General features: G+C 47.3%; 2 protein-coding genes across 52 annotated transcripts in view; one reads left to right on the top strand and one right to left on the bottom strand.

Annotated features, from left to right (window-relative positions):
• ANGPTL2 (angiopoietin like 2) overlaps window positions 1–17,395 on the top strand; it is a 35,087-nt gene extending 17,692 nt beyond the window's left edge. For both annotated transcript variants that reach the window (XM_009003061.5, XM_035258099.3), the window contains exons 3-5: window positions 10,561–10,754; window positions 12,542–12,812; window positions 15,624–17,395. In XM_009003061.5, the coding sequence (XP_009001309.1) occupies window positions 10,561–10,754; window positions 12,542–12,812; window positions 15,624–15,823 (665 nt within the window). In that variant the 3' untranslated portion in view covers window positions 15,824–17,395. The remainder of the gene's footprint in view (window positions 1–10,560; window positions 10,755–12,541; window positions 12,813–15,623) is intronic.
• The window catches only part of RALGPS1 (Ral GEF with PH domain and SH3 binding motif 1), a 332,381-nt gene that overhangs the window by 127,876 nt on the left and 181,546 nt on the right, over window positions 1–22,959 (bottom strand). The window lies entirely within an intron of this gene.

The raw sequence follows: 22,959 nt of genomic DNA, 5'->3' as shown, positions 1-22,959 counted from the left end.
CTGGTCTGGCCAGACCCAAAGGCATTTTGGTTAGGATGATGCTGTGATGAGGCCTGGACCAGATGGCCCTGTCTGTGGTCCTCTACCCCACATATCCTGCTGCTGCTATTAAAAAGGAAGGCTAGAGGGGTCATTCTCTAAGAGGCAAAGGACAGGACAGGTACCTGTGTTCTGGGAGACCTGCTACTGTTTCTCAGCCCACCCAAGGCAGAGCCACACATATGCCAGCCCTCCTACACACTGCCTGTCCCAGAGACGGACCAGGGAGGAAAGGACAGTGCCACCACCAGCTGTCACAGCCAGGCTTTCTCAGAAACTGATCTTTAAAGACCAAAAGGAGGAGCACTTTTAGCTGTTTTCTCTCCTGAGAAAGAGAATACAATCAGCTCAGTTTATTTCTCAATCAGTGAAGAAGAGGGGGCCATAAAATCATAAAATACTGGAACTGTTAGGGGCCTCTTAGATCCACTAGCATGGCCTTCCTGTAATAGAGCCTGTTGGTGGCAGAGCAGAGATCAATCTTGAGACTTGTAACTTGCAGGATACTGAGGTTCATAGAGGTCACGTAACTTAGCCAAGGGTACACAGCTAGTAAGTGACCCAGCCAAGGCTCAAACCAAAGTATGTCTTAACTACTCTGGATACTGCATGCTTCCATAGGAAGGCTGGAGGGGAAGTGGTGTAAAAATCACCCCGTGAATGCTTGACTTGGCCCCAGCTGCCACAGGGACCTGACCTTCTATCTCTCCTTCCTGGTGCCACATTCCAAGCAGTTCCTTTAAAAGAGCTCTGGGAAAAGAGGTGGTAGATTTGTTATTAGAATGCTCATGGTTTCAATAACACAAAACACTGTTACTACCAACCCACCAATATCATGCTCCCCCTCCCCAGGCCTAGCAGGAACCAACCGAGCTCTCCAGTAGAAACCACAATGTGCACCCAACTCCCAGCAAATGGGCCCAACTGAAATCTAATTTTTAATTTTTATCAAATCTGGACATATCCTCTGGGGTTACTTCTACTTAGGATTTCAATGTATAGCTAAGTCTTTAAGCATATAGCTAAGTTTGAAGTTCTAATTTCTTTAAATGTTAGCCCCGATTGTATAAATGTCAGTAGACATGACCTGCCCCTGGGACCACATTAGGAGGCTCCCACATTGCTTCACTGACAAGCATGCACACATGGAAGCCACCCCATCTCACAACAGATGGGCTGTGGCCAGGATGGCATGGACAACTTGAACAGGAGTATTTTCCTAGATGGATTTTCCACCTGTAATTTATTCCACCCTGTAAGGTAGGAAACATGTACATGATTGTGGTTCCCCAGCGCAATGGTATGTTTTAAAATAGAGAAATATATGATGTTGTGGCTCCCATTCTTCCTGGAGGTCAAGAAAGCAACAGACTGGGTGAAAAGGTGTCAGCCCATGTGTGGCTGGGTCAGCTCTAGCAGACTGGGCATCCATGCCCAAGCACTGCAGACAGCTGGAGAAGCAAAGGGTGTGTGTGGTGATGGTGGTGAGTGAGGGTGACAGTGCCAATCCTAACTCAGCCTTCAAGGTCACAGAGGCTGAGGGAAAAGCCCACCCAGGTCTCTTGCCTCCAGAATGTGTACTGTTTCCACTGTACTATATTTTCTTTTTTTCTAAAATTTTTTGCTAAAATAAGATTCCAAATTCAGTACAAACTACATAATCCAGTGATTTCTCAAATAGCATCATTCGCTAGCTTCTTCCTAAACAAAATCTACTCTAGAAGATGACCCACCTAGATGATGGTTCCAGGAGGGCTAGCTCCCTTCTTGCTTCCCCCTCCTCTGGTACCTTGGGGAACTGATCACAAAGAGCCTTCTGAGTGTGATGGAAAGCTCCATTCCTCACGCAGTTTTCCAAAGATAACACTTGGCTAAATGCTCAGGGTATTTACAGTCATGGGAGATAAACTATCAACTTGTTACTGTTAAAAAATCCCGTGATCTGGCATCTCAATGACTGAAAATCCCAAGACTGGTATTTGGCAAACTGAAAGAAATATAGACAACCCTAGAGATCAGGCATGTGTGGCCAGCTAACCGATCATACAAATGAATTGTTGTGGTGAATGTGTATAGTATTAATCCTGAGATGCTGCCCTCTCCCACCCCCCCCCCAAAAAAAAAAAGATAAAGTAGTATTAAGTTAGCCTCATACAGATGCTGGCACCATGCTCCTGGACTTCCCAGCCTCCAGCACTGTGAGCCAAATAAACTTCCTTTCTTTATAAATTGCCCAGTCTGTGCTATTCTGTTATAGCAGCAGAAAATGGATTAGGTTCAGTCTTGTAACAAGTAACGAAGTATCTATTTCCAGTGGTTTATACCCACATCAGTGAAAGATGCAGGCAGCAGAGACTTCTTGATGGGAACATTGGAGATGATATTTCCTACTATCCCTGCATCACGGCTGCCTCATCTTTGGCTCTCCCTGGCATGAATCTGGCCAAAGATTATGCTGAAAATAAGCCTGACTGTCCTCATCTCATATCTAAAGATGAGCCTATGGAGCTACAGGGCTGGAGCATTTATGTGATCCTTTGCTTTTTTAGAAAAAAAAAATAGGGCCCAGCACGGTGGTTCACGCCTGCAATCCCAGCACTTTGGGAGACCTAGGTGGGTGGATCACGAGGTCAAGAGATCAAGACTATCCTGGCCAACAGAGTGAAACCCCGTCTCTACTAAAATATAAAAATTAGCTGGGCGTGGTGGCACACGTCTGTAGTTCCAGCTACTCAGGAGGCTGAGGCAGGAGAATTGCTTGAACCTGGGAGGCAGACATTGTAGTGAGCCGAGATGGCACCACTGCACTCCAGCCTGGCGCCTGGCGACAGAGCAAGACTCTGTCTCAAAGAAAAAAAAAGTGACTTTTCCCTGATATTTTGAATACAATAAGTCAAAATACTGTGCATACAGATAAAAATCTTGCTAAGAGAATTTGTTTAAATTATAAATACAATAGTTTACAAAGTTGAAATTAAGTATCTTAGATAGTTTATCTAGAGTAGGGTCCAAATGAACAAAAAAATCCACTGATCTGGCACCATCCCAGACATAACGTGCAGACACACTACTACAAACTGTCCAGACTTCCCTACAAAGCAGGTTTCCTTTGCCAGGGTGTGGTCTGGATGTGGATTATCATCTGTTGTGGGGTTTCTGTTTCCAGATGGACTTATTATTATTGGTTCTCAAGCTGGAAAGCACAGAATGAAGATAACAAAGATGATGCAGCTCAGGATGGTGAAGGATGGAGGGTGAACGATGGAGGGTGAAGGACGGAGGGAGGCACACAGAGTGCTGAGGGACTCATGGAGTGAGCCTGCAACTGGAAAAACTCCTGTCTGAAAGGAGCCCACAGTCTTGTGGGGACACAGATCCCCAACAATCCTAATACGATGTGATAACTGCAGCATAGAAAGTGGACCTGAGTTCTAATCCCAGATCCTTCACTGTCCAGCTGTGTGATCCTCTGGAGCCTTGGCTTTCTCAAAGTTGCAGGGGCTTTTGAGTATGAAATGAAAACTGTGTGCAAAGCACCTGCCAGGTGAAAGGCTCTAGATACATGATCATCATCATTCTTACTTTATTCCAGTAGAGATAAATATATAAAGCATTTTGAGTACCCTGAAAAAGGACTAAGTAGCTTTCCTGTGGTTGGGGAAGGTGATGAGGAGGGTAAGGGCCTTGCAGTGCTATCAGAACCACTGCCAGTGACAGTCAAGAAATCATGAAGACAAGCCTTGGTGCCAGACAAATGTCCTGCTTTCGGAAAAAGAATATATATCAGAAATTACATACAACTGGCTTGTGGTCAAGCCCCAGTAAAAATTATGTGAAAGGTTTGTGAGCATTTGGAAGATTAAAAGCTCATCAATGAAAGCCAACGTAGGTTTTTGAAGAAGAAACCAATGAAGCCGATCCCTTCCTTGGAAAGGATCACAGGACTGCTACCTGTCCAGTATCTGTGGACTACAGTCATGGGTCTGATAAGTTCTTCCATGATGTGCCTGCAGGACAGCACCAGTCTCTGACAGAGTCATGGTCACTCCCATTAGTGTGCCTGCGGAACCTTGGGGCACTGCCCACCTCTACATCAGAAACCTCCCTCACCCAGGAAACCTTGGGTGCCACTGGCCACTAGCCACTGCCCCCAGGGAGCCCCAGGGCTTCACTCTCACCAGTGCCAGGGAGCCAAGGCAGGCTGCTCACCTCTGCACACAGTGAGACTAACAAAGCCCCTTCTAAACTCTTTAAAAATGTCTTTAAAGCCCCCGTTTCTCCTCCTGCCCAACTGCACTGGTGGAAACCTAAGAGTGGCACAATGCTTTGGACAGTGGTCTCTGAAAAGCAGTACTGCAACGTCTGTTTCTCCTGAGGTCAAACGAGCAGAAACAGGACCTTTTTAAGCCCTTTCTGGGCCCTAAGAGCTCTTACTTGAGAGGCCTCAGGCTGTATCACATGCACTGAAATGACCTACCTCACACATTTAATATAATTTTTACTGTAACAATTTGGAGAGGATTTAGTAATTTTGCTTTTAAAATTATTTGGCTAACAATAACTCAATTAATTTATGGTTGGATCTAATTTCCCCGTAAACATCAAGCATGTTCAGGAATTATTGGGAAGTGGAAAAAATCTAACCTACAAATTGTTTTCAAAAATAACATTTTCATGAAGACAAAATTTAACAATGAATGAACTTGACAAGATGTTACACTTTGTAGAAATTTAATTACATAAAATGAATTTTGATTTTGCAGTTTTCTTTTCATATTTTGGAGCCAGTAGTTTTTTTAGGCCTTAAACATTTTCATAAACTCCTGAAACACTCACTGGCCCCAGGCACCATGCCTCTTGTTTGAGGACTAAAGTGGCCTGAAAGCAGGCACAAGCATTTGGACCTTTTCCCTGGAATGATCAGAAATAATATGTGTGATGTCAACTCTGAGGCTCTGCAGAAACTGAAATGCCTTTGAGACCATACAAGCTATTCCTGTGTTTACGTTGTTTTGTACTCTGGTTCCCTGAAAAGCTGTGACTGGCATAGAATATATATATGTCCATAACCAAAATCATATTTTGCCAAGCCTCTGGATAAATGAGACTAGAAGACCCTTATACAACTGCTCCTCACCATGGCCACCCCTCACACCCCACCCCACCCACCTAGTGCCTGTTCTCCTGCCCTCCCGGGGTGCCCAGTGAGTCCTGATGCTGGCCTGGGTGGGACTCTCACCTAAGCAGGCCACGTGCTGTGGCACTCAGATGGATTTATTTGTGGAGGAAATTATAAATTCAATTTCAATAATTAGTCATTTCTCCTGTTAGAAAAATGTTTCAGGGAGTGATGAGAAGACTTTTTGGAAACAGACCGTTAGTGAGAGTAACTGAAAATGGCATACAGTTCTCATGAGAAGCAGACTGCATCTTAGTAATATCACAGAGGTCCCTCCCTGGTACCCATTATGGGAATGATTTCCCAGAAATAAGTAAGAGCCCCCCAGAACATTTCCCACAGGCCACAGGGTCCTCTGGGTGGCCTAAGGTGGTCAAATTCTGACACCTGGAGCTGGACTCAGGGGATAAAGAGGACTGTCAGGCTGCTGGTCAGCCATAGGGTCCAGTCCTGCTGTGGGCAGGAAGGACTCTGCTCCTCTCCCCACAACTTAGGCATGGCCAGAGAGAAGAAGCATCCCTCTTGTCCACAGAGGCCTCACTGGTTAGCTCCCAGCCTCAAGGCCAGATATTCACAGAGCCACATTTTTCTAGTAGGAGGGGTACTGCACTAGGAGCTGACGCAGTTTGTGAGCCCATTTCTCCACTAGGGCCTGGATGGAGACATCAGGCTGATGCTGGTCTGCCCCAGACCCACAGAGAGAAAACTGGGAACAGGAAGTCATGCTTAGGCCTGGCCTAGGTGCTAGCTCTATCTAACTCAGCTTGACCAGAAAGGCCCTGTGTTGGGGTTAGCAAGCACTGAATCAGCCATCAATCAAGTGGGTCCTGGTTTCCTAGGAGGCCATGATCCTTGTGTGCTTGATCCCTGTCAAGAACCCCAGAGAGGAAGAAGGAAGCACCCAAAGTTGATCACCTCCAACATTTACCAGGGTGTGGCAGTGGGGTCCGGGCGGAGACCTGTGTACTTGGTACTCCCACTTGCTGATGTCCCTCCTCTGGAGGCCTCCTGACCCCAGACCCTGTGTGCCTTCCCACCCTTGTTGCTTCTCTAGGGAACCACACAGACTCGGCTCAGCCACGGGGCTGCACTTCTCTTCACATGGAACATTTGGCCACAGCTCTGCCAAGAATGTAAATGTAGTCTTTATAGAGATGAGGTTGGGGCACTCACTCCACTCTGAGCCCAGGTGCCGCTAAGTTAGTGTTGGCCTGATGCTCTGGGCAGAGCTGGCCTCTCAGAAGGGACGCCAAGTTAAACACCGCTAGGCACTCTGCACTAGTCCAAAGGGAGCGCTTTGCCCATTGCACATTGAAAACTCAGTTTCATTGACAAAAAAGATTTCCATTCTTCATGTCAATATATCTTTGTGGCCTTCACTGAAATTCTGACTTAAAAATATATGGGAAACATCTACTGGTAAATATCTCACATTTAGTTTTGTATTGAAAAGCAAATATAGTAACGTGTATGTGAAGGAGGAATGAGTGTGTAGGAGGGTGAACAACTTCAAAAATGTCAGCTTTCGTTTATCAAAGGAAACAGAAAGGGATAATCTTCACAAAGCACCTGCCCCAGCTGGCCTCCATGCTGGTCACGCTAGTGTTCATGACAGCCTCAGAACAGCTATGGTCTCTTCCCTGTTTCATAGAAAAAATTGAGACTCAATGAGTACCCTGCCCAAAGTCACACAGTGCATAGGCGAAGCCATCGAGATTGGAGCCAAGGGCTCCTGACTCCAAGTATGAAGTCCTTCTCCAGCTCTTGCTTCCTTAGCCAGGTCTTCCTCCATAAGGCCACACCCTCACCTGGCCCCCTACAAGGGCACTATTTATATGGAACAGTTATAGATTTTTCTCAGTATTATTTATGTTACAATTGTGGATTTCTCATCAAAGTAGGATGTTTTGTCTCTGACATTTTAATGGAGCCACTTGATAATTTTACTGCTGACAATTTTTTAATGTTAGCTCTTTTTCTGGCTAATTTGCATCCATTATTTATGTTTCTGACCTTTGCCACTGGTACTTTTAATGTGTGAAAAGGAAATGTGTTTGAATGCAGATCTCATAGAGGCCTACTAAGAGTTCTGAGGGAAATTGTGTTTGAATATGTGTTTTTGATGGAAGCTAATGGGGCCTGAGTGTCATGTGAAATTCAGTGTACAGACCCAGATGTACATTTTTTTGTAATAGCAGAAAATACTAAATGCTACTACACAATTTGATACCTACTCCATTATTCTAGAAAGCCTTAAAATAATTACCACTTTAGCCTTTTTTTAGAAAAGAAAAACTTCTTCTACATCATAACAGACACTAGAATGGTTGAAAAATGGGCAAAGAAGACCAAAAGGTAAACACAGAAGAAAGAAATCATTAAAGATTTTTAAAAGTTTCACACCTTAACAAAGAAGAACTATAAATTGTTATTTTTTATTTTTTAGCTAGTTGACTGTCTGGAAAGATTAAAATCAGTTCTAAAGATACAGAGCTAAGTCAGCCTGGGTCCCTTACTCTTGAGTTCACCCTGATTGGGGGAAAAGAAGAGTACATTAGTGTGTGAGCTCTGGACACCTCCTGGGTACATATACCTGCTATGTCCTTTACCTACTAGGTAATCTTGAGGGGATGCCCTAGTGACCACAGGGTATGCTTTCCCACCTCTTAAGAATGTCAAGAGGGTCCACTGTGGAAATACGTGGCTAGGACCACAGGAAATGCTCAGTACACACTGGCCATTATTATTATTATTATTCAGTCATGACTCTTAGAGCAAGGAGTTTATAACGTGGGACTCTGGGGATCCATTACCTTCTGAAACTGTATACAAAACTGTGTGAGTCTGTGTATTCTTCTGAATAAAGGGTGGAGAACCATCCGCAAATTCTTAAAGGAACTAGCAGCCCCAAACATTTATAAACACTTGACTTTTAGAAAGAGCCCTTGGTAGAAATCCCAAAGGTAAAGAGCTGAGATCATTGATGGCACAATGATCCACAAAGGCAGCCCCAGCTGGAGCCACGAGGCTGGCTGCCACTATCCCAACAGCCTCCACAGCCTCTCCCTACGTGGTGCCTCCTTCAAAGGCAGCCTTTACATCTGATAATTCTGCAGCAGTCCTGGCAGCTTTGCAGTAAGAGGTTGCGCTGCTCACTGTCAGTGGGTGTTCTTTTGCAGGCTTCTGCTGGATCTTCCGTCACCAGCATTTGTATCAAACAGCCTCTCCTGTTCTGTTGACATGGTAAGGAGCTGGGAGGCCTCCCACGCCCACCGGCGCTCTGCTCCAGCTGCTGGGGACAGACTCCCATTCTCTGCCTCCGTCCCTGGGGCTTCGGCTGAACACAACCAAAACCTTTTTCTTCTTCACAAATGCTCTTTCTGGAGGTCTGGCCTCCCCTTTCCCAGGAAGGATACTGAGGGGGCGGTGGGGGAAAGGTGGGAAGTAGCACTGGCAAAGGAAGCAGCTGTTTGTGCCCCATCTGCTACCCAGGGGTGGGGAGCATTGCATCCTGCCCCGTCTCTTGGAGAAGAGGCCTGACAAAAGGTAAATGGGAGAGAAGTTTCTCCCTGGAAGATGAAGGGAGAAGCCCCCTGGGCTAACTGTCAGCACCCAAACCAATCTTTCTTCTTGAGGCAATACTGGGCATTGGAACCAAGGAATGGGCAAGACAGTTCCTACCTTCTCGTCAGGTTCTAGGTGGATGAATGCTCAAACACAAGGCTTCTTCCTGCAAGGTCTCAGGAAAAGTTCACCTGAGATGTCTAACAGACACCAGAAACCTAAATTTTTCTGGCTTATAACCATTACCTATGAACTAGTTGAGCCCAAACACCAGCCAGGAAAGAATCTGAGAAATGTGACCTGCACTGGAAAAGCTGAGTATACCTGCCACTGATGGAAACCTCCCTTCAACTCACACAGAAAGAGAAAGAACACAATTCTACAGGAATTCATGTGGAGAGAAGTAGTGAGGTCACTTCCTCCCTCGCTAGGCATCAGAGCAGCCCTGCCCTGCCCTGAGCTTCTGCTGCCCAGCACCATATCTGCAGAGGCTGGGACTCAATATGCAGTTGTTGAATAAACACACAAATTGATAGAAAACATACAATAGTACTTTCTTAGCACTTTTCTCCTTAACCAGTCTCAGTGTGGGGAATAGTTTGAAGAGACTGAAGCAAAATAAGATTTTCTTACTTTCAGAATATGTATTTGAATGGCTAGGCCTTGAAGACCTTCTAAAGGTTCCTTAGATCAATAAGAAAGGCCCCAGCTTGTCCTGATCCTTGGTGACTCAAGTGTGTACCTTCTTGCTGATGTGACCAACACTGGAACATAAGAAACTACCTGGGGAGGGCAGAGTTGATGGGCAGGGGTGGTGAGGGCTGAAAGATCTGTGGTATAACAGCCATTCCTTCTGACTGGGCTGCCCAAGCTCAGTGTAGTCACAAAGAATCACAGAACCCTTCTGGTCTCAGTTTCAGAAGAGAGCCATGGATTGGGCTGTATCCGAGATATCATCCTTTAGGTTTATGGGCCTGTAAGGAAGACCTCAGAATGCGTGAGTGCCAACCATCTGGCCCTTCTTGAGCTTCCTTTGGAAAACACACAGATTGAGCTGAAAAGGAACCTGGCCCCCGAAAAAGACGCTTAAAGAGCAGTGAATGAATCCCAGAAACATCCCAAAGTCTCTGGTAACATGGCCAAATTCTGGGCATGGCCCAGGCCCCCGTGACTGTGGAAGTTCATTTCATAAAAGCTGTGGCAGTAATCAGAAAGCACTGTCATTGAAAGGGTAGATGTGGCGTCGGAACTGATGGGGTGGTCAACTGCAATTAGCCCCCAGAAAGAGTAATCCAGTGGAACCGAGTTTCCTTGCAGAAGCAAAGCCAACAGAGTCTGCACAGCACTGACCGATATTGCCACGTTTAGTAGGTCCACATCTCTTTTTCCTAATGTAATGAACTTGAAAAAAATCACTCCAGCAACTTCCCCCGAAATGATCTTATTAATCCTGACAACCCTGTATGAGGCAAATATGATCTCCTTCTACAACTGGAAGAAACTGAGGTCTTGGAGGAGTGAAGAAGTCTGACAAAAGTCACACTGTGAGGCGGGTGAGAGGAGAGTGAGCTTGGAGTGTGGGCATCCTGACCCCCTGACCTAGGCTCCTGTCTTTAATTATTTATCAAACTCACAAAACAAAAATTGGTTACTTCAGACTGTGGGCCTGTGGCTCCCAGCTGGAGCCTTACCAAAGGTTGTGCCTGCTTGGGGTGCAGCTGGAGATGTAGTCTGGTGATAGGTAGGTCTGTGATATGTATGCATGTCTATGTCCCTAGGCCCATGGAGAGACTGCCTGCAGGCCCTGGAGGACGGCCATGATACCAGCTCCATTTACCTGGTAAAGCCGGAGAACACCAACCGTCTCATGCAGGTGTGGTGCGACCAGAGACATGACCCTGGGGGCTGGACCGTCATCCAGAGACGCCTGGATGGCTCTGTTAATTTCTTCAGGAACTGGGAGACATACAAGGTGAGACCCGGCAGGGGCTATCTGTGCTGCCACAAGGTGACTGGCCCAGCCCAAGAGAGGCCTGAGTGACCAGTAGAAGAGTCCATTCAGAGGTACATGCTGACCAAGTTCAGGCCTGTGTGGCCCCAACAACACACATACCTGAGGCAAGGATGCAGGCAGGGCCATGGTGCAAACCCACCAGAGGTAGTGAGGACAAGCTCCTCCTCTGCCTGCTGCTAGCGACTGCTGCATGACAAGAGTTAGTAGATCAACTACCACAGCCCCACAGGACAGGGTGAGAGAGTCTAGAAACACTGGTATGGGGGCCCAGGAGCGGGGAGCATTTCTCCCCAAGTGGGGTTTTCATGGAGAAAGATCTGCTTTCAAAGCCTAGAAGGGGCAAGTCCCAAGAGGCTCACAGTCCCTGGGAGAATCCCCTAAAGGGTACAGGTAGGGAACTGTGGCAATGTTCAAGTCCTAATTCCAGACCCATCCTCTGGGCTCCCTGGTCCCCAGGGAGTTGAAATGTTCATCTGTGTAGTGGGGAAAGTTGCCAGGACTCAGCCATACATTGTTCTTCCCCCTCCAAACAGAGATGGCACTAAGGAAGGCAAGAGTAGCTCTGTTTGCTGAGTGCCCACCCCATGCCAGCACCATGCTAAGGGCTTTTGTGCTTGCTTTGTTTAATCTCATAACAACCCCCTGAGGGAGGTTCTGTAAGGACCCAGCTTACAGGTGAAAATGTGGAGTAATTTACTCAGGGTTGCAAAGCTAGGAATTGCCCAGTAGTGACTGCAGCTGAGGCATCTGACACTGAAGCTCATAAACTACCTGAAGTCATGAAACCTTGAACATGTGGCTCTGCTATGCCCCTTCTTCTCCTGTCCTGGTTGTCCCCTACCCCACTTCCTGACCAGCCTGTGTCTCTGCTTTTTTCTCCTCTTCCACCTACTTAGAAGGAGGAGACTTTTTCCTCCTTTCTTAGAGGCAATGCAGTGCAATGATTAAGACTGGGTTCTTGGTTCAAATCCTGGCTCACCCTCAGGCACTCTGTGACCCTGAGCCTCTCTGGGCCTCAAATCATCCACTCTAGGGAGAATAATGATAGTACTTGTTCTTAGAGTTGACATGAGGATTAATAAAACAACCTATGTATAGTTCTTATTACAGTGCCAGCACATCATAAGCACTCAATAAATACTAAATAATAATTATCATATTATTAATGAATCATCTGTTAACAAGACTGTAGTGGCCATCACTCAGCTGCTGACCCCAAAACTACATGCAAAAAACAATAACCACAAAACCACTGGATTTTAGACCTAGAGGGGAGTCCCAGTGGATGGGACACATGTCACAGCTCATACCTGTCTGGTGCATTAGAGCTTACAGGTGACCCTCACACAGAGCCATCTCCAGAGAAGGAGGTGAAGCTCAGTGAAGGTCAGGGACTTGTCTGAGGAATGCTTGCCACGTCCCTACTGAGTGCCAGGCCCTCAACTTGCCACAGCACACTTGTTGCTGCAGCAAGCCTGTGGGGAAGGTAATGTAGCCTCCCCAACATAAGAATGAGGAATCTGGGGTTCACATGATGCCTGGCATAGAGTAGGCACTCAACATATTTTTGAATAACGTGTGAGTGACGAAGAGATTAAGTGATAGAGTAGGGGTCTGAACCAGGCCTGCTTCATGCTTTGCTTGTTTCCCAGGCCCCTCTATGCAGAGCTGAGGGTCCGACAGCAAGGCCTGCTGGCTGCAGGCATTGCAGGCTCCACATTAACACTCTCCTGGCTTTTCCCCAGCAAGGGTTTGGCAACATTGATGGCGAATACTGGCTGGGCCTGGAGAATATTTACTGGCTGACGAACCAAGGCAACTACAAACTCTTGGTGACCATGGAGGACTGGTCTGGCCGCAAAGTCTTTGCAGAATACGCCAGCTTCCGCCTAGAACCTGAGAGCGAGTATTATAAGCTGCGGCTGGGGCGCTACCATGGCAACGCAGGTGACTCCTTTACATGGCACAATGGCAAGCAGTTCACCACCCTGGACAGAGATCATGATGTCTACACAGGTAGGAAAAGTGGAGTCAAACCCAGGTGCAGGGCAAGGAAAAGAGGTCAATCAGAGCCAGAGCCCTTGACTCCAAGGCTTGCAAGTGGGAAGATCCCAGGGTGATGAGCAGCTGGGCTAAGCTGCCTGACTGTGTTCCCACCCCGAGGGTCCCTTCTTCTGCCCATAGGTCCCCTTCATAAAGCTAGGTCAGAGTGGCATTTACAAATTTAAAAAAAACAGGAGGGGTACATAAAGAGGCATACAAATCACACATACTAGAGCCAACTGGGGTAAAGGCAGAAAGGCATGTGCTGGGCTGTGCCCTCACCACCTCTGTCCAAGGCACCTGGTATAGAGCTAATCATCTGTGTAGGCTCTGGGCTCCAATGCTGGCCCCACCTCCTACCAGCCATGTGTCCTTGGGCATGCTGCTAAATCTTCCTCGGTCTCAGTTTCTGCATCTGGAAATAAGGACAAGAACTACCTTGCATGGTAGGGAGAAGGGTAGAGAGAATATACCTAAAGTGCATTGTCTAGGATTTGGCACCCAGTGAGTGCTCCATACCAGCTGGCTTTATTCATGGTCAGTTACTGCATGTAATGCTAGTGCAGTGCTGAGAGGAAGCTATTAAGAGGAAACTAGATAGGAGAGAGGAAGTGATTTTTCTAAGATCACACGCTTCAAATCTAGGTCTTTACTAAGAAGTCTTTATTAAACAAAAAACAAGAGAGAAAACAGAAAATTAAAAAAAAACACAGATGTGGTCTGGCCCTGAGACCAGATATCAGACTCCCACACAGTTACTGCCTCCCAGGGCTGACACCCAGTTTCTTGAGATGAAGGCCTCTGGGCCCTGACAGGCTCCTCCCTGAGGCTGGCACCACGTAATGGCCAATGCTGCCTCCAGGCTCAGGCTGTCTGCTCTCGTGGGCAAACCCAGTCCCCTCTTGCCTCCATTTCCTATGTGATCTTGGTCTGAAGGCTACTCCCTCCCCCTTGAGAAGCAAGCTCTCGGGACTGTCCTATAAATGGCCTACACCTCAGGCAGGCCATGAAACCTACATACTAAGGTGGAGGGGATCATGCCAGGGCCTTATGGCAGCCACATTCTAAAGGGTAGTTCTCCTAACATCAGGTGACAGGAGGGACACAACCTGTCCATCCCTGTATCACACAGACACCTTTGTCCACCCAGTGACACTGAACTGGCCCTGCCCAAAGGGGCCATGGAGGAGGAGCAGGCCCTTGTTCCAAAGCAGTAGAGGCTGCCAAGCCTTCTAGAAGAGCAGGGCAGGAGGATGATCCTCTCAGAGCTGGTCAGACCCTGGGACATGGGGGCTGCTACAGTCTTTCTGGAGGGCCACCTCCTTAGGGAGTGGGAAGAGTGTTCTATGAGCCAACACTCAGATATAGCCCGCAGCAATATCAGTGGCTGGCAAGTTTCTTGTCCCTGGAAGTGTGCGGGGCCTCTGCTGGCAAAGAGAAGGCTAGCTATGGTGTGCCCAAGGCTCTCCCTACTATACCAGTTGGTCCCTGTGGCTTGGAGTCATGGCCCAGAAGGACCCCCAGAAAAACTCTGGGAAAACCTAGGTTGCACCTCCCCTCTTGTTTTCTGCCTCAGACTGAGTGCAACCTCCTCACCTCATCCCACAGCCTCGGCCCCCTGCTCTGTTGGGCCCTCCACAATCCTAACTGGAGCAGCCCCTCTCCAGAGTACAGGGTTCACCCCCTGGCCTAGTCAGGAAACTGGCAACCCCCCCTTCACTAAGAACAACGCCGGCAGATGGTGGCCCCTCTCCTCCTGCCACAGAGTACACTGCCCCTGCATGCCCACACACACCTTCCCACGGTTTTTACTGCTGTTCCGAACTGCTTGTCCTTGGCAACAAAATTCAGCATGATGTGGTGATGCCAAGAGTTTTATGGAAATACCTTTCCTTTGTGAAGTAATACAAAAAATTGGATGGAATACAAGCCGGGAGGACTTGGAGGAACATTTCATCTTAAACATGTTCTTTGTCATTCTATAAAGACTCCTGATCCAACAGTTTCAACTCTAAAAATTCCCAAGAAGCTTTTCTCCCTCCCTGCCCACCTCAGGCCATCTCTGTTTCCTATCAGAACACAAGGTGTGGAGTTCCCCTGGGGTCTCCTTTGCACCCAGCCCTAGGCTAAGTGTCAAGTACACACCGTCATTCAATCCTTACAACTGTCCTGTGTGGCAGACATCATTTTTATTCTCATTTGACAGATGAGAATACAGTGGCTGGGAGAGGTTAAGTCATTTGTCTGATATTACACAGCTAGTTATTTATAAAGCTGAGCCTTGGTCAAGAGCAGTGGCTCACGCCTGGAATCCCAGCACTTTGGGAGGCCAAGGCGGGTGGATAATGAGGTCAGGAGTTTGAGACCAGCCTGGCCAAGATGGTGAAACCCCATCTCTACTAAAAATTTAAAAAAAAAAAAAAAATTAGCCAGGCATGGTGGCACACGCCTATAGTCCCAGCTACTCAGGAGGCTGAGGCAGAACAATCACCTGAACTGAAGAGGTGGAGGTTGCAGTGAGCCAAGATCACACCACTGCACTCCAACCTGGGCGACACAGTAAGACTCTGCCTAAAAAAAAAAAAAAAAAAAAAAAAAAAAGCTGAGCCTCAAAGGCAGGCCTGAAGCATGGCTCTCTGGCCTCCCGTGGAGACAACCTACCTCTCAAGCATTCTTGCTCCAGATGCCTCCCAGAGAGGGTTTTGCTGAAGGCCCCAAGAAAACTATCAACACAGGTAGAATGGCCTCCTCCTAGACACCCTCTCACTGCCTTCTCTCTTGCAGGAAACTGTGCCCATTACCAGAAAGGAGGCTGGTGGTACAATGCCTGTGCCCATTCCAACCTCAATGGGGTCTGGTACCGTGGGGGCCATTACCGGAGCCGCTATCAGGATGGAGTCTACTGGGCTGAGTTCCGAGGAGGCTCTTACTCACTCAAGAAAGTGGTGATGATGATCCGACCCAACCCCAACACCTTCCACTAAGCCAGCTCTCCCTCCTGACCTCTCATGGCCATTGCCAGGAGCCCACCCTGGTCACACTGGCCACAGCACAAAGAGCAACTCCTCACCAGTTCATCTTGAGGCTGGGAGGACAGGGGTGCTGGATTCTGTTTTCCGAAGTCACTGTAGCAGATGAAGGAACTGAATTGATACAGTGTTTTCTGTCCCTCCTACTTTCCTTCACACCAGACAGCCCCTCATGTCTCCAGGACAGGACAGGACTACAGACAACTTTCTTTAAATTAAGTCTCTACAATAAAAACACAACTGTAAAATACCTTCATTATATACATGTGTATGAGCCTCCCTTGTGCACATATGTGTATACCACATATATATGCATTTAGATATACATCACGTGATATATCTAGATCCATATATAGGTTTGCCTTAGATACCTAAATACACATATACTCAGTTCTCAGATGTTGAAGCTGTCACCAGCAGCTTTGCTCTTAGGAGAAAAGCATTTCATTAGTGTTGTATTACTTGAGTCTAAGGGCAGATCACAGACTGTGTGGTCTCAATTGAAAGGATTATCCTTGGCATCTGTGTGCCTGGATTGTCCCAGGGTGTCTACAATGCTAATCTCTCACATCACATAGAGGTTCCCAGCTTCTTAAGGACCGCTTTTGGTACCTAATCAAATTTCAAAATCCCTCCCTGTCCATTTTCATACTTTCCCCATTCTCAGGACTTTTCACCATCCATCGCCCACTTATGCCTTCATTAAGTGCCTTCTGTGTGTCAGTCCCTGGCCACTCACTGCAGTTGAAGGCCCCCTTTCCACTCTGCTGTACTCCTTGCCTACCTACTCACTGCCTTTTCTGTGGCACAGCCCCTTCTTTCCAGGCAAGATTCCTCAGCTTCTGAGTAGGAAACACTGAGCTCCAGGTTTCTGGTTGAGAAGGGAAGGCCAGGCCAAAAGCTCCACCAGCCGAATAAATAATGTACTCGCAGTTTTGTATCTTCCATTCATACTTTAGCCTACATGCCATTTTAGTCTTCACACAAATAATAACCTATTTGGCCGGGAGATAATCGGTTGACAGAAGTTATCAGATCACCAGATCTCCCAGCTGGCTACAGGCCAGAGGTTCCACGCTCTCCGGCTGACTAGTCTGCATCTCATCTCCAAACTACACTTTCCTGGAGAACAAGTGCCACAAAACTGAAAACGGGCCACTTCTCATGAGTTGCTGAATCATCAGGGGCCACGGACCCCTCAGTTGATGCACTGCGGTATGGTGGCTTTCTGAGTCCTGTTAGCTACGAAGTGTCAGCCTCAGCACTCCCAGGACTATTGCCAAGGAGGGGCAAGGGATGAGTCAAGAAGGTGAGACCCTTCCCATGGGCACGCGGGCCAGGCTGTGTGAGATGTTGGATGTTTGGTACTGTCCATGTCTGGGTGTGTGCCTATTACCTCAGCATTTCTCACAAGTATGTAGCATGTTTTGTATATATAAAAGGGAGGATTTTAAAAAAATATATTCCCAGATTATCCTTGTAATGACATGAATCTGCAATAAAAGCCATCAGTGCTATTTGGATGTATCTACACCGTGTGTTACTGTTTTAGAACACCTTCCTGGGGCCTCCCATGTCAGAGCCTCTTTAAGTAAAACCAGGAAGAGATTTGGCACCAGGACACACACCAAAATCATTTAAATCACATTCTCCCTATCTCTGGTTTCCACCTATACCCTCAGAAGTACCACAAAAGTACTTCATGCCAAGATGGCTCTCTGAAGCTCCACTCCCTCACAACCAGCTGTGTCCTAGATATCTCCACCAGATATCCTCCAAGCACCTCACGGGCAGTGCACTTAACACCTGCCACACCTGTCTTCCAGGTCTGGTCCCCTTATACCAAATGGCACCAGCTACTCAATTGCTCAGATCAAAAACAAGAACTCCTCCCTTCCCCTGCCAAGGACAATCCATCCCTCTAGGCCAAGCCATCTTGCCTGCCTTAGCATAAGCTCTCATCTCCTCTCCCTTCAACTACCACAACTGGCTCCAGACCAGGAGCCTCCATCTCTGTCATTCCAATCCAACTTCCATGCTAGCCACCAGAACTGTCTCTTTGTAAAGCAAATCTGTGGGTCGGGGAATTATGGGCATAACAGGAAACCCTAAAACCTAAAGGAAAAGACTAAAAGATACAACTTTTTTCAAAACTCAAATTTTCTGCTTTCCAAAAACAAAAACAAAAAACATGACCAAGATTAAAAGGCAAATATCAAACAAGAGAAAAATATTTGAAACATATATAGCAAATAGAGAATATTCATGCTATACTAAAACCTTTTCCAAATCAAGAAAGATGCAAATCTTGTAATAGAAAACTTGGCAAAGTAGATATACACATGAGAAGACTCACAAATGGCCATAAACAAGATGTCAACCTCAGCAGTAATCAAAGAGGTGCTATAAATGAAGGATAAACCATCACATGTTGCCTCTCAGATTGGCAAAGATGAAAAAAAAGCCAATCTCCACGTTGACAAGGGAGTGGACAAATGTGTCACTATGGATGGATGTATAAATTGACTCTATATTTTTGAAGAGTAACTTGCCAATGTATATATCAAAACTGTAAACGCACTTATACCCTGGAACCCAGCAATCCTTCTAATGATGAAGTGACACAACCATATGACATCTTTTTCTAGTAAAACTGCAGTTAGAGATGCACTGATACGCACTGAAGCGCCTACCATGTGCTTAGAAACGTGTGTGTGTGTGTGTGTTTTACGTCACCATCACAGAAGCTCTGTGAAGGAGGGATCATTATTCTCACTTTACAGAAGAGGCAAAAATGATGACACTTGAAATCAGACTGCTGGTAAGAATGCCCTGGCAGCAATTAATCCAGAAGGTGCCGGTGTCAGGCACCAAGTCAGAGTTCTCAACTCCCTTCTCCTAAGGCCCTAGTCAGTTGTTGGCATCACAGTGGAATCTGAATGGTATTTGAAGGAAGGTCCTGGGGAAGGGAGAATGAACTGTCCTTCACATGTCCCTGCCACCTTCAGTCAAGTGAGAGGGACTTCAAGGGATCATTCCCACAGCCTGACAAGAGAGGGCATAAGCACTCCTGTCTGACTCAGGGCCAGGGGCACAGAGCAGTGAGGAGGTGCTTGAGCTGACAGCACAAGGCCAGCCCACTGAGGCAAAAATTCAGGCTTCCTAGGATCAGAGGGCTGCCTAGATGGTGAGGGCAGGGGCAGGGCAGGAAGTACAAGAGCCAGGGAGGGAGCTACAAATTACTGCATCAAAGGACCTGAGTCAGAGGTCCCCAAAGGGAGATTCTGAAGCAGCAGCAGCCAAGAGGGGAAAGACAGAGCTGGGGTGCTTGCACAAGCATCTGGCATACCCACAGGGTACAAGCTCTGAGTTACCAACAGCTATGAAAGATGGGCCCTTCTCTCTCATTTCTTCCTGCCCGGTTCCCAAGGGCCAGAAACCTCAGTGAACAGTTTGGGGAGGCAATGGAACTGGCAGGGATCCAGCAAAGAAGCTGACTGTGTGTTGGCCAAGTGCTGTGGCTCACACCTCCCAGAACTTTGGGAGGCTGAGGTCGGAGGACTGCTTCAGCCCAGGAGTTTGAAACAAGCCCAGGCAACATGGTGAAACCCCATCTCTACAAAAAAAAAAAAAAAGCTTGGCATGGTGGCATGCAACTGTGGTCCTAGCTACTCAAGAAGCTGAGGTGGGAGGCGAAGGCTGCAGTGAGCCAAGATCATGCCACTGCACTCCAGGTGGGCAAAAAAGAGAGAGAGAGAGAGAGAGACACCCTGTCTCAAAACAAACAGTTGACCGTGTGTCTTCATCAATCCAGGCCTCCACAGCTGGTCAGCTTTAAGAGTCCAGACTTGCAATTACTACACTGGACTGTCTGGAATGAGGGACTATTGGACTGTTTCATGCCTAACACCTGAAAGACCCAGGGACCTGCTAAGTTCTCAGTTTTGACTGGGAAAAGAAAAGTCCACAGAGTAGGCTCAAAAGGACACTGGGGGAAAAATGAGGTTGGTTTCTTCTTACACCTGATTGAGTCCAGCTCATTTAATAAGCTGGTTACATAAGGACACGAGGTATCTCCCCAAGTCCACGGGCAGGGACACAGCTGGGCCTCACAAGGGCCAGGAACCAGAAATTGCCTGGAAAGCCTTCAAGATGCAAGGCAGCAACTTTCTCAGCTCCTCTCCCTTGCTCTTTCCTTTCCCCTTTCCCTTTCCTGCAGGGTCTTTTTCTCTGCTTCTCATCATGCATCCATCTGTGGACTATTCTCTGCATTTGTTCTGGCATATGGCACCAGATGACACTTCTCAGTTCATGTCCTCCTGGTCTGAGTGCCAGCACATCTATGATCCAATGCTAGCTCCCAGGTAGAAAATCCAATTGGCCCAGTTGGGGCTGGGTATCTACCCAACTCTATGGCTCTGGCCTTGGAGCAGAGCTAGGTAGAAGGAACACTGTTGCTGGCATGCAGAGGAAGTTCCCAGGTTCCCAGAGAAGGAGGGGTCACAGGCTGGGTCAATATCCAAAAAGGTATCTTGACTACACGCCAGATGTTATTGGTCCCCATCCTCTCCAGGACCATATTTTGCCAGCCAGACATTACTCACCAGAAGGGATCCTATTCCTCAGCCCCTCTGCTGCTGACCCCTGCACTATCCTGGAAATCACATCCAACCCTTCTAGGGCCAGGTGGCTAACTAACATGACACCTGGCTATGCCCAGATGGGCCTCTTCCTGGGTACGCTGCCCTTCCTGGGTATGCTGTGTTTCTCCATAGTCTCTCTAGATACAGGTGGCAAGAGGGTTCTCACTGATAGGGTCTTCTTAGCTCTATTTTCATCAGGATAGCACTAATACTTGCCACCATCTATAGAGTGCTTTCCATGTACCAGGAAGTATGCATGGCTCTTCAAATTCTCACAACAACCCTATAAGGTGGATTCTATAATTATTCTCTCTTCAACATAATAGAAAACTTTCATCAGAGAGGTAAGTGATCTGTTCAAGTGCATGCAGCCTGACACTCAGAATGTGAACTCGGGTCAGTCTGATTCCTGAGATCCTGCCTCTACAGCATCGCACTACAGCCAGGGAGGAAGTGAGATCGCACTACAGCTCCTATGTCACCCCATATCACTCAGTAATATGTCTGAGAATCACAGTGCTATGGAGCCTCCTGGCCACAGGAGTGGGTATGTCAGGTGGCCAGCTAGCCTGCCTGTGCAGCAGCAGTAGCTTGGTATCAGAAGGTCCCTAGATGTCAGAAAGTTAGACCATAACTGTCTGTCACATTTATCTCAAACAGTGGACATAGAATAACAAGGGGCAGTGCTGGAGAATGTTTCACAGCTCCGTGGGCCTACCAATCCTTTGCCAGGCCTGCAGCTCCTCTTCTTCTTGCCATTTGTCCTACTCATCAGGCCCCTGCTTTGGTACTCTGAACATCCTACTTGTGGATGCTCTGGCAGTTACCACATGACCAAATCTACCTGGTTCAAACCCTAGTCCTCATCATCTGGTAACTGGGTTCCAGTCCATGCCTCCAGGCCTGGCACTTGCTTACAGGTCTCTCTCAGACCCCAGAGTCAGGCCTGAAATAGCCCTAGCCTGGGATTCTGCCCCTGTAGACATGTTTTGATACCAGCCATCCCTGAGACATTCGAGTATCCCTGTCTCTCCTGAATGGCCATCCTGGGCCAGCTCAGCCCACACTGGGAGCCTAGACACAGACAATCTCTCCCATCTGCACAGCATTCGCACAGCACTGCCACATGCAGCACCTCATAGGTGGGTAGGCCACCTGCCTGTCCCATGCCGTGCTTGCATGGTCATGATATTAATAAATCCAGCTCCATAGGCTAGTCAAGGAATCTTCCCTTTCCCACAGCTGCATCACATCCTGAAGCTGAAGGGCATCTCACAGTACCAGGAGAGGGCTCCTTGGGCTAGGAAGGACAGGCCACATTTGCCATAAGCCTCAGCAGAGCTGGGAATGACCCAGAGCTTAGAAGGATAGTTAATGTGGAGGGAGTGGAATTAGAATTCCCTTCTGGAGCCATGTGATGACAGACGCCTACACCCTAGTCATCTCAACAAGGGAAAAGGATTAAAAGAAGCGCACAGCCTTCTCCAAGCCTGGAATGTTGACTAAGCCCCAGGCAAGTGTGCAGGGGATGGATTTAGGTCAGCCTCCTCTCCAGAGGAACCCAATAGCAAGGCAGCCTTTCTTCATCACTCAGGGCACTGCGGGGCTGTGCTAGGGGCACAGGGAGAGGGAATAAGGATAGATATTCAGGAAGCAGGCGCAAGGGCAAGGGGTGGCTAATCAGTTGGGTGGGAAGCCTGAATGCCTGGCTGGAGCTGCAGAGAAATGTATATTTTTTTTAAAATGCCTTCTTGTGCCTATCATTTTAGCATAAATAAAACATGGTGGATAATATCCAGTGTTAGTAAGAGTAGAAAAAATAGGCATACTAGTACCCTGTTTGTGGAAATATAACTGCACATTTCAGAGGGCATGCCAGCAGTAGGCACTGTAAAGTTGCAGAGTCTTTGCCCTAGCAATTCCACTTCCAGCACTCAGTGTTTCAGAAGTGCTCTAATAGGAGGGTAAAGACACAGATAAGGGTGGTCCCCACTGCGCTACAGGCTGCAGCAATCCCTTATCCAAAATGCTTGGGACCAGAAGTGTTCCAGATTTCAGATTTTTTTCGATTTTTGAATATCTGCATTATACTCACCTGTTGAGCAAAGCTAATCTGAAAATCTGAAGGCTTTTCTTTGAGCATCAAGTTGACTCTCAAAATGTTTTAGATTTCGGATTTTCAGATTAGGTATATTCAACTTGTATATGTAAAAGGGAAAAACTAGGAACAGCCTAAATTTATCAGTTGGGGCACAGCTAGAAAAACCAGCACTCATCCAGACGATATCCAACACACAGCCCATACATCTGTGAATGCCAAAAAGCTACCAGAAAGAACAGGGGAGTTCTAGATTTACTGCTACTGTACAGTATCTCTGACAGTTTATATGTGCAAAACAATACATGTAAAAGGTTCCCACTTTGATTAAAAAGCACAGTATCATGTAC

This window comes from Callithrix jacchus, chromosome 1 (genome assembly GCF_049354715.1).
Source record: "Callithrix jacchus isolate 240 chromosome 1, calJac240_pri, whole genome shotgun sequence".
Classification (NCBI taxonomy): Eukaryota; Metazoa; Chordata; class Mammalia; order Primates; family Cebidae; genus Callithrix; species Callithrix jacchus.
This window is presented reverse-complemented; position numbering and strand designations above follow the sequence as displayed.